Genomic DNA, 14855 nt, shown 5'->3' on the forward strand with positions numbered 1-14855 from the left:
AACTGCACGACCTGGGCTACGGTCCTGCTGAGTTTGCATGGCTCTCAGATGTGTCCGTCACCTGAAACCACTTCACCTTTTTCTTCTTCTTGTAGTCCTGTTAGAAGGTAATTTCTCTCCCCAACAGCTGGCCAAGCCATAGGAAGCATTCATGATGTCGTCTCTCCCTGGTTACCTTGCCTCTTCAGAAGGTCTGGGTGATTTGGGAGAAACATTAACTGAAGGAATTTGAAGCAGTCACAAGAGGAAACATCTTGTGCTTTTCATCCCCTCCAACTGCAGGAGGACAACCAGCCTTGGGAGGTGGTGAAGTTTGGCCCACTAACTCCATGACATGGACAAACCTGCAGCATTTTAACTCTGAAGGCTAAGGGTTACTGCCAGCCCTGGAGTGCCACAAGTAAAATACCAGTAAAATACCTTGGGACTTGCTGTGAGGGTCCTAAAAGCAGCCGAAGCCTCTTAGATCAGCTTAAGCTGTGGGAACACACCTAGCTAAGGCCCAAAGTGCCACCTCAGACGTTTCATGTCTTGAAGTCCTGGGACTAAGGCACTTTGTACTCAAGTCCTTGATTCAAAAGCTTTCACGTTGCAGGAAGTGCCCTCCTACCCTCCAGGTCTGCCATCCTTCTTTCCTTTGCAGGCATTTCCTGCTCTGTTTTCTAACCAAGAAAGGAAATTCCAGGCAGAAGTCCACCACAGTGTCACCTGGGCTAGTTATCTCTTCGAAGATGCCAGCAGTCTGGAGGCACTAGTTATCGGCTGGATCTTGGCTGGGAGCTCCCTTTGTTTGTCAGGCAGCACCACTCCCGCTGAGTCACTCCGGTTCCCTTATCTCAACCTGGACTTTGGACAAAGACCAGTAGTGCAGACACCTAGGCCAGGAGGGGCTGTTTATGAGGATGATTACCCACTTGGGCAAGCTCAGAGTTGACAGAAACACAGGCTAGAAGCACCAGCAGAAACCAGGCCGGTTTGCTTTTTGCAAAAGCAGAAAGCTTTTCCCTGGTGGATCTCTTTGCATTGGAAAACCTTGTGTTCTCAACCCTGTGACCTGCGTGGGTGCCAAGTCAGAGCAAGCAGTCAATGCCTGCCTTTAATTAAAGGTTTTAACCACGCAGCATGGCCAGAGAGGGCACATGCCGAGTTAGGTAATGGACCATTATTTCCCTGGCCCTGCAGATAAACCAGCGCAGCGCAGAGCTCCGCCGTGGACCTGCAGGGACAGTGCAGCTTTCTGTCCCTGCACATCTGGCAAGAGCTCGCGGAGAAAGGGGCAGCCTGTAACCGCCTGGGCTTCATTGGGCTGGCCAGAGAAAGCTCCCTCAGTTCTTACTGGGAAAACAGCGCAAAATAACTGACGTGCTGGGTTTTTCCTGCTCAGCTCTCCAACCCATGGGAATTTGGGTCCAAAGCCTAAAAGGCAGAGACGAGGTGCTGTTAGGGAGCTAGAGCCTGCAGCAGGCTGGCAGTTGCTCAGCTTGAGAGGGGTGCAGGGGCAAGGAGGGCAGCTTGCTTTGCAGACAGATGAACCTGCTTTCCTCCCAGATCCCTCTGCCTCTATCAGCTCTTCCTTCCACCCTCTCTCCCCCCGATCCTTTCTCCCCCCAGTGTGGAGCACAGGGCATACCAGCTCCCCGAGCACCCACCTTACGCAGGACACCGCCACGCTCAGCCAGCAGCACCGGCCCCGCTGCAGGAGGGCTAATCCAGAGGCTGGAGAGGAATCAGTCACTGACCCAGGGGAGGGAAACCCCATTTATTTAGGCTATTCGAATTTGGCACGCACAGAACATATCACAGTAACGCACTGGAGGCTAAGGGTTTTGTTCTTTTTTTTTTTTCTTTTTCTCTACAGACATACAGGAAAACTCTATGCAACTCCCATGTACACATTACACAAAGGAAACAGCTTTAATCAACCACTGGTGAGACATGGAAGCTTTTAAGATCTCTGTAGCTGGCACAGGAATGTTCTCTACCCCCCATACAAAAGGCATTTCAGGTCAAACTTTCTAGTAGGTGATATTTCCATGCATTTCTACAGAATTAAAGAAGCTAACAGACAAAAAGCCCAGATCAAGCCGTATTAGTCAGGCTGACTGGTTCTACTAAGTTAAATCAATAGTAATTATGGACAAATGGACCAAGTGACCAAAGACTGGGGCCAAAAATACCACTTTTTAAGATGTGGTTCCTTCCCACTGTACTACCCATAACTGGAGAGCTCCGATATAAGAATCTGCATTTGTAAAAGCCTCAGAAGCATCCGATCCGCTAGTAAGTGTGTATTAGAGTAACTAAGGTAGTTCTAAATTAAACTATGCCAACAGAAAAGAAATTTTTATAGAATCACTCAGGCTGGAAGAGATCTCAAGACACTTCTTAACAAGAAAATTGAACCTATAGAACCAGTGAACCTTTAAATATTATTACTGCACTGTGAGTTTACAAGAGAGTGGACTAGGACTATTTCTCCAGAAAAGTGTGTCTATTTTATCTCTAACTTCTGATTAGCCTTCATTAGTACTGCTCTGCAACTGTAAGCACTAAGAATTTAACCCAGTTTTGGTGCCAACAAGTTGCTTTAGCCTAACTTTAACTAGAGGTTTTAAGTTTTGTATTAAACAGTTACAGGGGAAAAGTTTTTGAGTTTGGCAACTTGGCCAGTAGCCTCAAAAAGACTGAATTTTGCTTGTTACAATTTAGAAAAGTAAGAACAGGAACCAGATTGTTCTCACCTCCCCCCCCCCCTTTCTTCCCATGATACACTGCTACATTGGACCAAAATTTTTGGAGACCTTTAGTGTTAATCCATCAGGGACAGTATTGGGCTGGACAACCAATGCAAATATTAATACACCAAGATAAATCCTTAGATTTGATTTATTTAGGGTCATTTGTACATACGAGCTACATCTCCAAAATCTACTTTATTCTACAAGACAGCTTCCCTATAGTTAGTGAAACCCTTGCCTAGAATGGTTGCTTTACATAACTGATATATTAAAACATGGAATGCTTTTGAGTTGTGGCACTGTATGACATCTACACGGGACTTCCTTCAAAAGCTACGACTAGGGAGCCTCCTAGCTTCTCAGCAATGCAAGCTCGGTTGAGGTCCTCTGGCCCATTTGCTTGGCATTCATGCTTTATGCCTGAAAAAAGAGGCAAAACACTCAATAATGCAGTACTTCAACATGCTATTAACCAGTCAAACAAACATACTTGGTAGTAATATTACAGGAGACATTTGGCTGCACGCCAAATATCAGCATATGTATATTAGGGAGAAAGTTTTCACTAGATCAGTGCTCAGACTGTTAGCCTTTTCATTGCAGGCTACCTTACAAGCGAATCACTCATTTCTAGTGCTACCATGGATGTGGTAGGAGAGGGAGCTACAAGCAAGCACACTAAGATGGCTGACTCAGCTCCAGCTGGCTCTGGAGATGTGGGTGAAAGAATCAGAGACAGAAACTGAGATGTAGAGACCAGAAAGACTTTGCTGGTCCAAGGAATCAACAGTGGGTTTTTCTGGAGGGCAGGGAGCCCAACCCAAGCCTGTCTTATGTGGAGGAAAAGCAGAATGTCTTCAGGATTTCTTTTATTCTGTTTTCGACTTTCACATGTGCAGCACACAGTCTCCATGGGCAATTCCAATCCACTGGTGAGTTGTTCTGTGAAGGCTGGCGCTGCTGCACAATGATCCTGTCAGTCTTGCACGCGGCAAAGTTTTGGCCCAGTGCAGCATGATGAACTGAAAGGGGGGGGGGGGGGGTGGGCAATGCTATCTGGCTACAAGCCATCGTAATGACTGACTTAGCACGAAATTTCTGAATGCCGCAGCAAGGTGTTTACTCCTTAGTTAATGGTGCCTGACAGGCTGAACAGAACTTCACTTCTCCACTTGGAGATGAAATGTCTTTTGAAATGAGTAACCACAACTGTGCCTCTCAATCAAGTGAATTGTTAATTACTACTACTATGGCACAGTAACTTTGAGAGATTGTGTATTTCAACAGACACAGGGCTTAAAGTCCTCTGCCACAGAGGCAGCTCTGTACAAAACCCAGCCCTGTGTTATGAATCTAATGGTTTCTGGCCTGTTTGGTGCAGATGTGCTGCTTTGTACAGTACAGCTATGGCGTCACACATCGCAAAGCCTGCTCTTGTCCTGAGCACAGTTCTAGTGCCTCTAAAATTCAGCCAGGGATCATTTTAGCTGTCACAGGGCATCTGACCTGTGCAGTTCTCATGTCTCACTAGAATCTCAAAAGAAAACCAAACTCAAACTAATTAGCCAACAGTTAAGCCTCGCTGTGTAAGCATTCTAGGGCCATGGCACAGCTAGGAGCATTAGCTGCATTACGTACCTTGAAACTTCTTTTTGATCGCATCCTTGGAGCTTGCGTAGATCATCTTACTTTTGAGAGGTGCTTGTTCTGGTGCCCTAGTGGGAAAGAGTGTAATCAGTGACATTTATCATACAGCATAGACAGAAGCAATATCCTACCGATTATGCACAAGTGAAACGTCTCATGGCTCAGGATACAGACATCAGGCTGTCCGGCTCACTTTAAGCTGGCCATCTTGTCAGCATGGGCAACACAAATGCTCAGAGACCTCATCCACAGTGCTTGGACTGCACGTTAGGAATGAGTGAGTTGGGCAGATGGCTTACCACAAGAAAAACATCAGCTCTTCTTTTTTGGATTCCTTGGTCTCGAAGCTTGCATCATACAAGGCATAACGGCAATCCTTCTCGGGAAGCATCTGCACAAAGTGCTTGAAAGGATCGGTGACCGTCACACCGACATCTCCCACCAGAATCTCTTTGCCTTCTTCCACAATAATGCACTTTTTGTCTGGACTGAGGCAGAAGATGACGGCCTTCTTCCTCTTCTTAATTTCCTCAGGCGTAGAGCACTTCCGCACTTTCATGTCGTAGAAGATACGGCATACCTCATCGGCAACTTGTACTCCAGATGCCTGCAAAGACAAAAGCAAAGACCTTTAGGGCTACCACCACTAATTTTCACAATTGCATTACTGCACCGCCTTAAATCCAAGGCTAGAAGACAACTGATACTGGCAATAGTCACCAGTGGCCTGAGAGTCTCATCAGAAAAGGCTGCAGGCCTTCTTTTTCCAGGCCAAGTAAAGAATCTGGAGTCTCAATGCTGCCCACAGTCAGCTGCCAAACCAAAACTATTCTGAAGAAGGCACGATCCTACTTATACTAGAACATTGTTTTGGGGCAGTTTTACATGCATGTCCACCCTTTGTCCTCTGAGGTTTGGTTGAGGCAGATCCTTTGGTATTGCAGCAGCTTAATTTTGTTACCCATTTCAGGCTGGCTAGACAATCAAGTCCACGAGGATCTTCTGTTCAAAGTTTCCTAGCCATTTCTAGCATGCTTGCTAGCAGCTTTAGGAACAGAGGTAAAGTATGGCCAAATTCCATGCTTGTCACATGAATGTGGTTTAGAGATCAAGAGGGATGTAGTGGGTTACTGGGACCGTAGTGGTAAAGTTTTTAGCTAAACAAGCCAACTTTCAGAAGTTGCTCTGAATTCAGTGTTTTAAAGGGAGAACGTGCAAGTCTAACAGTAAAAGTGTCTACCTCCCAGCAGTTCCTCCACCAGTTTTTAAAGCAAGCTGCCTGCCTTTTCAATTTTTTTTTTTTCCCTTGAAGTCTGATGGGAAATTCTAGTTACTTAGTGGTATACCCCTGTGCTTGCTGGAATATAAGGTGCAGATGCAGCATCACCAATCTAACATTAAAGGCAGCTGCACAGAATAAGGAGGACAAGACCTAGCAAGAACAAGAGGCTGAACTGCATTTTCAGTCTGCTGCTTTTTTGGGAATGAGACGAAAAAAAAAAAAAAGAGGTGGCAGGGTAGAAGCATTTGTATGAGAGTTTTGTTCTCAGAGTGCAGCAAAGTTATACAGCTTAAAAGCAGCTATGCAATAGTAAATACTGCAAATATGGGAAGCCATACTGGCCAGCGGACACTGCTGGAAGGAAGGACATTATGGTTGGAGCAGTAAAGACCAAATTGAAGCCTGTCCAACGCTCATCTAGCTGTTCAAAAGGCTGCATGCAGTGTAAACAGTGACTTTCCTTTCTAATACTGCTTCTTCCCCTACTTGTTTTTGATCTTCCAAATTCAAATGGCGTTATCCTCAGATATGGCAATTCATATCTCAGAAGGATAATCGCCCTCCTCCCTCTGGGTAAACTGCCACATGTCACTGTTACAAGCAGTGAGCAGTACTGAACAGTCAGGTAAAGCATCATGTGAGATATAACATCTAAAGGTTGAAAAGGCTAAAGGTTGTTCTTTATTTGGTTCTTCCTTAAGCTCAGCTCCAAAACATGTGCTCGATGGATTCGTTTTGTGGGAAATATTGTACCTGGTCAGAGCAGAAGTGTTCTAAAGAAAAAGCAGAGCTCAGCTGCAAAACCAAGGAGATCCGTGGTGAAGGGGAACTGCTTAGTGCTAGATTTCAAACAGGCTGTCCTTGAGAGACAGCTATTAATTGGACAACTACTTAATGTGTATTTTTTTTTTAAAGCTTTGACCAACGCCTACCACGCAGGACATCAGACAGGTCTGGATTCTCCTTTTTCTACCAACATCTCTCCTTGTAGTAGCTGGCATAGCTTTGCTAATCCCATGAAGAGAGGTGGCACAGCTGGCAGAATCTATTACCATGGAGTCTGGCATCTAGATCTCCCAAGTGCTGGTCCTGCAAAACCAGGGCAATCTCACACAGCAGTGAATCTGAGACAGAAGCTTTTCTCTAGTGTGGAGAACGGTGCTCTTCAGGAGTTTACTCAAATACAAGGGGATTTCCCTCAAGATTTCCTCATCCCTGCCCATGGCAGGGGGTTGGAACTAGATTATCTTTGAGGTCTCTTCCAACCCGAACCATTCTATGATTCACAATGTATGGCTTGTCATTAGGGCTAATCTGCCCAGACTCTCTCGCACTTACTTGGGATAGGGCAACAGGGAGTAAGTCACTGTGCCTCGGTTGCCTGGCAGTCAGCCACCCTTCTGCTTATCTCCAGTAAGGCAAGGAAAGTAAATGGAGAAAGCCTATTCCGGGATTAATTCAAGCAAAAGTGCAAACATCGATTCAAAGTGACTCATTCGTATGTCACCTCCTCCATACGGAGAGATTACACTTTGTCAGAGCGTGACTGAGAACTAATGAGGAATAAAGGTCTTTTTCCTCCCGTCCCTGTGGTTGGTGTAGGCAAAAGCTCTCTAGGAAGACTCTAAATAATACAAGGTTGCCCTAATATAGCAAACAGTGCAGCGACTAGAATTATTGCATCATTCACTAAAGACAAATCCACAGTGAACTCAAGATAACCTTCACCCCCCCTCCCCCTGAGGTTTATCTTTTAACTAATGGCACCTCACTAGCTGACAATAGGTGATACAACTCAGTTTTTAGTCACAAAAACCTCAAGATTCTAAGTAGAAAATGCTTAGAAAGCTTGAACTAGTATGGGAATGAGCCTAGTAATTGCATAAATGCAGTTCATGTCACCTAACTCTACCTTTATCAATTCTTGATCTTTGCTCCAAGACCACAACAAGTAATTCTCCTGCACCAATTCCTGTTGCCAAGAAGTTCACTTTGAAAGAACAGGCTAATGCTCAGCAGGGAGCCAGAAGCAAGCAGCAGCAACGGAGCTGCAGGCTGATGCAAACTGTGCAGTCAAGAGCATATGCTTGTGCTGCTGCACAGCCAGAAACATGTCTCCAAGTCGGGAGACAAGTTGTTTCCTTATAAAGAAACTGAGCACTGCTGGCAAGTCAGTTCAGATTCCAAAAACGTTGAGAGTATTTAGTCTGGAAACTCAGAATTCACTGTTAAACTGCAGCTGGTAACTGGGACTGACCAGAAGCTGAAGGGACAATAGTACTAACTGCATCTTTTAGTTTTCCAAAGCAAAAGGCTGTTAGTAGCTGGTGCTACTCCTTTCCACAGCTGCTGTACACCCCTGGATTCATCTCACAGGCTGACATTAGCAGCCATTATATTGCTAGGGACAATGCAGATTTGTTCCATCTGAGAAAGCCCTATAGCTGTGTCATAGTATGTGTTGAAATGAACCCATAAACTCCTCGTGCAACCAACTGCTTCCAAAAAGAGCATACATTTATCATAGAATAATGTAGGACTCCCTCTTCAACCCTGGGCTTGTACCAGCCACAACTGGCTTTGTAAACATACTTAAAAAGGAAAAAAAACCCACAAAACACCAAACCCTAGACAGCTTTTGTTGTAAGGTGGCTGCAACCATTCTGCGTAGGGCAGCAACAGGATGACTGTCAAGAGCACTGGAGAAATGCCCCATTTGTAAATATATGTCCTCAACCAACCGTGTCTCTGCTGATTTGTCCAGAAGAATAGCTGGTGAGAAGCCTCCACCCCGTCAGTAACGACAGAATAAACGTTTGTTAGTCTGAATTTCCTCTTTTTGGCCCAGTATCACTCTGCTCAGAGGATTCAATACAGCACATTCATTATTATTATTTTGTGCATTCTGGCTTGAACACTGCAGGGCTACAACAGCTAGCCTGGTTCTGCTCCTTTTTCAGCATGAAAGCAGCTACCCAACTCTGGACTGGTACGTGGGCGGCTGTTCATTGAGCAGTGTGAGTTGCAGGCACTTGTGGGATACAGGACCACCAGCTGGTGACATTTTGTTGTAGGGGACAGATCAACCCTGTAACGCTGGCAGCACCATCTTAAACCCATTCTTGGGACACAACTGCAAAGACTACATCCAAGTCCCCAGCCTGCTTCTTTCTATAGGTGTCAAGGGCCTTAACTGCAGGGCCTGTTAACCTCACTGAAACAAGGCAGCAGCGAGGAGGCAAGCCACCTACTTATCAGATGGGAAAATGATGCCAGTACAGCACATTCTGGAAGACATTCAGGCAAGAATGGATGGAGTAAGTTTCTCTGAGGGAATGGGCAAAAATGAGTTCTCCTCCAGTACTTCTATACAGCTATTGCAAAAGCAGCGTGGTCTTGCGGGCAGCCTTGCCTCGCACGTTATTCTGGAGCACTTATAGCAGTATCCCCATTGTGTTTTCATATATACTGCTGTAGGCACATGAGGTAATGGTTGCATTAAATGCCTTGTCAGCATGCGCTGCAGTAACACAGCGGCTCTTATTCCCGACACAAAGCCATCGTTCCTGCCTTAAGTGCAGAGCACTGCAGAAGTCTTGTGAGAGCAGAATGCTGTCCCTACACAGGGCAGCCCAAAGAGAGAGCCTTCTGTCTAGCAGGCTTCCAACTGCAAGAGCTGTCCCCAGCTGCCTCCACTAATAGCTTCCAACATTTTGCCTCCATCGCCAAGTATTCTACAACTGAAATGTAATCTAAATGGGGGAAGACTGAAGAATAATCCAAAGCTTTCTCAAGAAAATCCTCGTATACAGAAAGCCATTTCAGGAGTGAGGCACATGCCAGATGCCTGATAAACTGCATTTGTAGCAAGCTTGCACCGAAAGGAAACTCTGACACAATGAAATTTACCTTCTCTTTTGTTAGGAAGCACTGTGAACTCCAGTATTTCCCTTGAATATTTAGAATTTTTATGTAAGAAAAGTCTTTGTTCCCTCCTCAACTGCAAGACAGTCAAGAAGACTTTAAAGTAATGATTCAGTTTGCCTCAAGACTAGTTCAAAGGACTAAATTTGTATCAAGAATAGTGTAACCAGCAGGAACAGGGAAGTGATCCTGCCCCTGTACTCGGCACTGGTGAGGCCGCACCTGGAATATTGTGTCCAGTTTTGGGCCCCTCGCTTTAAGAGAGATATTGAGCTCCTGGAGCGAGTCCAAAGAAGGGCGACTAAACTGGTCAAGGGGCTGGAAAATAAAACTTATGAGGAGCAGCTGAGGGAGTTGGGGCTGTTTAGCCTGGAGAAGAGGAGGCTGAGGGGAGACCTGATTACGGCCTATAAATACTTGAGAAAAGATGGTGGGGAGGTGGGGGAAGGGCTCTTTACATTAGTGATGGGTGATAGAACAAGAGGAAATGGCCATAAGCTTAGTCAGGGGAGATTCAGGTTGGATGTTAGGAAGTATTTCTTCTCTGAAAGGGTTGTCAGCCACTGGAATAGGCTGCCCAGGGAGGTGGTTGAGTCCCCATCCCTGGATGTGTTTAAGAATAGGGTGGATGATCTATTTGAGAATATGGTTTAATGGGGATTAGGGATGGTTGGACTCGATGATCTCTAAGGTCTTTTCCAACCTAGAAATCTATGAATCTATGAATTTGGTTTTAAAGTATTGACAATTTTACATTTGGGTTTTCTTTCCCGTGATCAGAACCTAAGAGCCCTCCACAGTGGTGCCTGTGCATGTGTTACCTACGGAGACATTTCAAGAACCAGTTCTTGACTTGTTTTGTTTGGGAACCATGCGCACACATTATATACTCCAGCGTGGACTATCTACAGCTACTCAAGCAGAAACTTTTGCTTCTTGGAAAAGCATCAATTTTTCCAGAATTTGACACCAAGAACTTATTAAAGAATGCCTTTTCAATTGCAAAGACAGATTTGAGAATGCTGTGCTCCTGTGTTTGCTGATCACATTACTGCCATATATTTGGTTCTCAGTTTCTTCAGCAAACACCTCGTTTCCCCTATGCTTGGCATACCATCGCTCCTATCTACCTACAAAATCCCCTGCCACTGCCAGAACTGCTTGTGTAACCACGTGGCGTTTTCATCTGACTCAGTAATGTGTCATAGTACGTCTCTGCGACAAACATTTTTTCAGTGAAACCTATCACCGCCCAGCCGTTTTGGGACAGAAGCTTTCACAAAGCTGTCCCTTACATTGCCACACAATACCCTGGGTCATCATCAGCACCGAGACTCTGAAGGGAAAAACTAAGCCAAGTCAGCTGCGAGGGCACCTAGCAGAAAGGGAGGGTCACATAGCCTGCTGCAGCTGACAGACTGGGAGAAGATTTTGCCAAATCGGGCCTCTGAAAAGGTGTCAGCTATGGCCAACAAGCCAACTGAAAATGTGGGTGGTTAAAAATACAAGGATCTTAAATACTGCTTTGCTTTTAATCTGTTATTTGAGCACTCAAGAAAACCCACCTGATGCTCCCACCCCCACTTTATTGAGCAGGAAATGAGACGATGCATGGAGTGACTAGTTTAACTTCACCCCAAAGACCAGCACCAGCGTGGGAACACCAGTGACTTCCCAAGTCCAAACAGGCCCATGTCCTCTGCTACCTACAGCCAGCCAGCCACCTCCGTTTCTGCCAGGCAGCCTATGCATCTGAAAGTCCAAAGCTTCAATTCAGATCTGAAGCAGGATAGGAAACATAACTAACTGCCTTTTTACTGCTGTTGTGTCAGAGGCCATTATTTGCACACCATAAGCCAGCAAGAAGTACAGAGTTATTTGCATATCACTTGTAGGCAGATCTTGCCAGCTAGACTTGAGTTTTTTATTTTGCATTATTTGGTCTCTTCTTTGGGGGAAAATGCATCAAAACTCTATTCAGCTATTTTTTTTTCCCCTGCCAATAAGAAAGGTTAACGACTAGACAAGGAGAGATGAGTTAGAAAGCAATTATTAAAAAAAAGCAGAAAAAAAGTCTCCTTTGAATTTCTGGAGGTTATTTCCTTAGCTTTCAGCCAAAGAGAAAATCATCACCTTCTCCGAGCTACCATGAAGCTTACTCCTGATGCAATTATCAAGGTAGGAAGAACAAGCAATACCCGCAAAAGGCAATCCCAGCAACACTGCTGAAAAACAGGAACCATGGTAGCCAGCAGCATGGCAGAAGTTTCAAGCAGTACTCATTTCTGTGTTGAAAAGCGTGTTTTCAAGGGAATGCGGGTATAAGCTGGTATGCAACAGGAGTCTTGCAGGAAAGCAAAGCTTCTTAGAAACACATTCAGCACAGAAATCAGCTATTATGAGCCCAAGTGACTGTAAGAATTTTCTTGTGGCCCTCCAGGCATCTACAGCAATCTAAACCTTAAACTGCACCCTTAAAACAGGCTTTGAAGGCCTGCTCTCGGCATCCCAGATACCTGTTACCGAGGTATCCTTCCTGGAGACTGCTGTGAATACTGGTCAGGCGAGTGAAAGGCTCTGAACAGCTTTACAGGCAAGTTCCGGCTGTCTGCAGGCTCTCCCGCATGAGATCGCATAGGTCAGCCCTTGCTCCCAGCAGGAGCCTCTTGATAGTGATATTCTGACAAGGCAAGTAGGAACATGCCAGACACCCACACTACCAATTGTCAAGAGACTGTCATCTTGTATAGGAAGCATATGTACCTTGTGATTACACAGATTTGGGAATAGTATTGACTAACAACCAAGAGAAATTATTTGCACAGTCCTCCAAAAACCATGGACATATTTAATCCAGTAGCAAAAAAACTGAAACTTGTGGCAAGACACAAAAGCAGAAAACCCAATGCTCTTTTGATACCAAACGATGCCCTCCTGCTGGCATTACTGTACTTTGCCAGGAGGCCTACTACATTCTTCGCCCAAAAGCAAGTTCATTTGCAGCAACCGGCAAGCATCTTAAAAAAAGTCAACCTGGACTCTGTTCCAAAAAGGAGATCACTATGAGAAATACTGGTTTTGTCCGACTGGGGAATTCTCTGGTTTGGAAGGAAAATTAAGCTTGACACACTGAGTAGTCATTCTAAACTAGGTTTGCGTACTGCAGAGGTGGTAGCTAGCTTGTTCAGACAAGCCTATTTTAAACAAGAGCTGCAAGTCTCGTCAGACTTTTAGCAGCTTCATTTGCAACTCCCATTAGCTCTGCTCCATGCCGCAGACAGATGCTTCAACTCAGGTGTTACAGGAAGCAGGGAGATGAGTAGCACATCCTGTCTGCTGGGTCTATATAGAATAAAAGTTTATTTACTGGATGTACCACATGTTCAAGAAACTAATGGTAAACACTACGGGAAGGCCTCAAAGTATCACCCCTTTACTAAAGGAAAATAACCTATGCAAGTGTATCAAAACACACAAATGTTTGTTGCTGGACAAGCGTTTGCGCATGACTCACATGAAAACAGGACAGCAGTTAAAACTGTATGAGCGAATAATTCAAGTGAATTTGTCAGTTTCAGTAGCTCGAGTTACGGAGAGTTACTTTTAGTACGGGCAAACCAATAGAAAATGAACCACCGTGAGGTATAATAGCTGTTTGGTCTATTACACCTCATTTATGAAAGGGGTCCCTTGGCATTTTTTGAAAGCCAGAGAAAACAGGCAAGTCAGTTGTTTAATACATTTCTACGTTTCCTCTGTTTCCAGCATCGCATCTTTGATATAATGTTTCCAGCATCGTATCTGCTCTGAGGAAAGAAGCAAGACAAAAATCTCCCATGTTCTTGCAGCAAATAGCTTAAAATTTAAACCCCTCTGAGCAGCCGTTGCAAAACCGCGTTTGTTACGACCAGCGTTTTCCTTCCGCCGGTTTTGCTTCCCCCTCCCTTTTGTCTGCTCCCAGGACTGCTGACTCCAGTCGGGCCCGGTGAAGCGCGGCCTGGCCCCGAGCGGCTGCGCACCGCGGACGGCGGAGCGGGCGCTCGGCTGGCAGGAGGGTGGGTGCTCGTCTCAACCGCCCCGCTCCGCCGCGGAGCCGCCGCCGTTTTCTAGGCCAGGCCCGACACCCCTCGCCTTTGGGGAAGATGGCTCCTGCCCGGGGCGGATGCGGCTGAGGCCGCGCTTCCTCCCAAACGGGGCAGTCCCTCAGTCCCCGGGCGGGGGCTCCCACCGCCCCCCGTGCCCTTTCTATCGGGATGCGACCCACTCCCCACGCAGCCCCCCGCGGGGGACACCACCCCCCCACCCACCCCTCCCTCTCTCCCTCCAGCCGCGCCCTGCGGCACAGGGAGGGGCCGCGCATCGCCCGGCGGCGGCCGCCGCCACCGTCCCGTCCCCCCTCCCCGCGACTCTTCCCGCCTCGCTCGCTCTCCTCGCCGCCCCCCCTCGAGCAAAATGGACGCGCCCGCCCCTAGCGCCAGTGTGCGGCGTGGAACGTACCATCGCTTTACGGGGGGAGAACGACGGGGAGAGGACAGTTCCATCGCCTCAAAGTGGGGGGGGAGGGGGGGGGGGGAAATAACCTTCTGCCACCTCATGGCGGGATGCAGGAGGGGGGAGGGGAGGAGAACGGATCCGCCGCCTCAAGTTCAAAGGCGAACGGAAAAGACCGGGGGAGGATAGGAGAAGGGAAGGGGGGCGCGATACCGTCGTGCCGCCGGGCACAGCGTCGCCGCCAGCCGGAGCGCAGGCTGGGATGCGGCGAGCGGGCGGTGCCAACCTTCCCTCTTTTCCCAGTAACGAAGGTGGAGAAGGAGGAAGGGGAGAAGCCTAACGGCCCACTACCCCAGCGACACCCGGCTCCCTACCATGGTGTCGGCGGGGCGCGGCGAGCGACGGAGCGCGGTGCGGCGGCGGCGGCAGCTGCTTCCCTCGGATGCTGGGCGCGGCGCGGGCTCCGGCAGCAGGAAAGGAAGCGGCGAGGGCGCGAGCCGGGCGGAAACGCTGAGACGTCACGGCCGCCGCGCCCGGAGGAGGAAGCGGTTGCTATGGTGGGAGCCCTGCGTGGCAACGCCCCGGGCCCCTCCTTCCCCCGCCACCGGCTCCGCGCGCACGCGTATGCCCGCCCACCCGCAGCTGGGGGGAAGGGAACCCACGCACCCGCACCCCCCCCCTCACTCCCGGCCGAGGGTGTGGGCTGCCCAATCACAGGGGGAGCCGCCGGCTGATTGACGGCGCCACGCGCCGGCCGGCCAATGGCGGCGGCC

At 47.6% G+C, this 14855-nt stretch overlaps 1 protein-coding gene across 1 annotated transcript; it reads right to left on the minus strand.

Annotated features, from left to right (window-relative positions):
• Positions 1 to 2868: 2868 nt before the first annotated feature.
• On the minus strand, positions 2869 to 14516 carry DSTN (destrin, actin depolymerizing factor). Its single transcript, XM_086630484.1, has 4 exons — positions 14457 to 14516; positions 4685 to 4992; positions 4377 to 4453; positions 2869 to 3158 (listed from the first exon to the last, which is right to left on the minus strand). Exons 1-4 carry the CDS (start codon positions 14457 to 14459, stop codon positions 3049 to 3051), a joined length of 498 nt encoding a protein of 165 aa, XP_086486610.1. The 5' UTR covers positions 14460 to 14516; the 3' UTR covers positions 2869 to 3048.
• Positions 14517 to 14855: the final 339 nt, after the last annotated feature.

The sequence above is a fragment of the Tauraco erythrolophus genome, chromosome 2 (genome assembly GCF_009769465.1).
Source record: "Tauraco erythrolophus isolate bTauEry1 chromosome 2, bTauEry1.pri, whole genome shotgun sequence".
Taxonomy (NCBI): domain Eukaryota; kingdom Metazoa; phylum Chordata; class Aves; order Musophagiformes; family Musophagidae; genus Tauraco; species Tauraco erythrolophus.

Bases quoted from the DNA above. Each gene is read 5' to 3' on its own strand.
- DSTN (XM_086630484.1), bottom strand. The intron at 4,454-4,684 runs GTAAGCCATCTG...CTTTCCCACTAG, and splicing joins GAGCTGATGTTTTTCTTGTG to GGCACCAGAACAAGCACCTC. The intron at 3,159-4,376 runs GTACGTAATGCA...CTCTTTTTTCAG, and splicing joins GATCAAAAAGAAGTTTCAAG to GCATAAAGCATGAATGCCAA.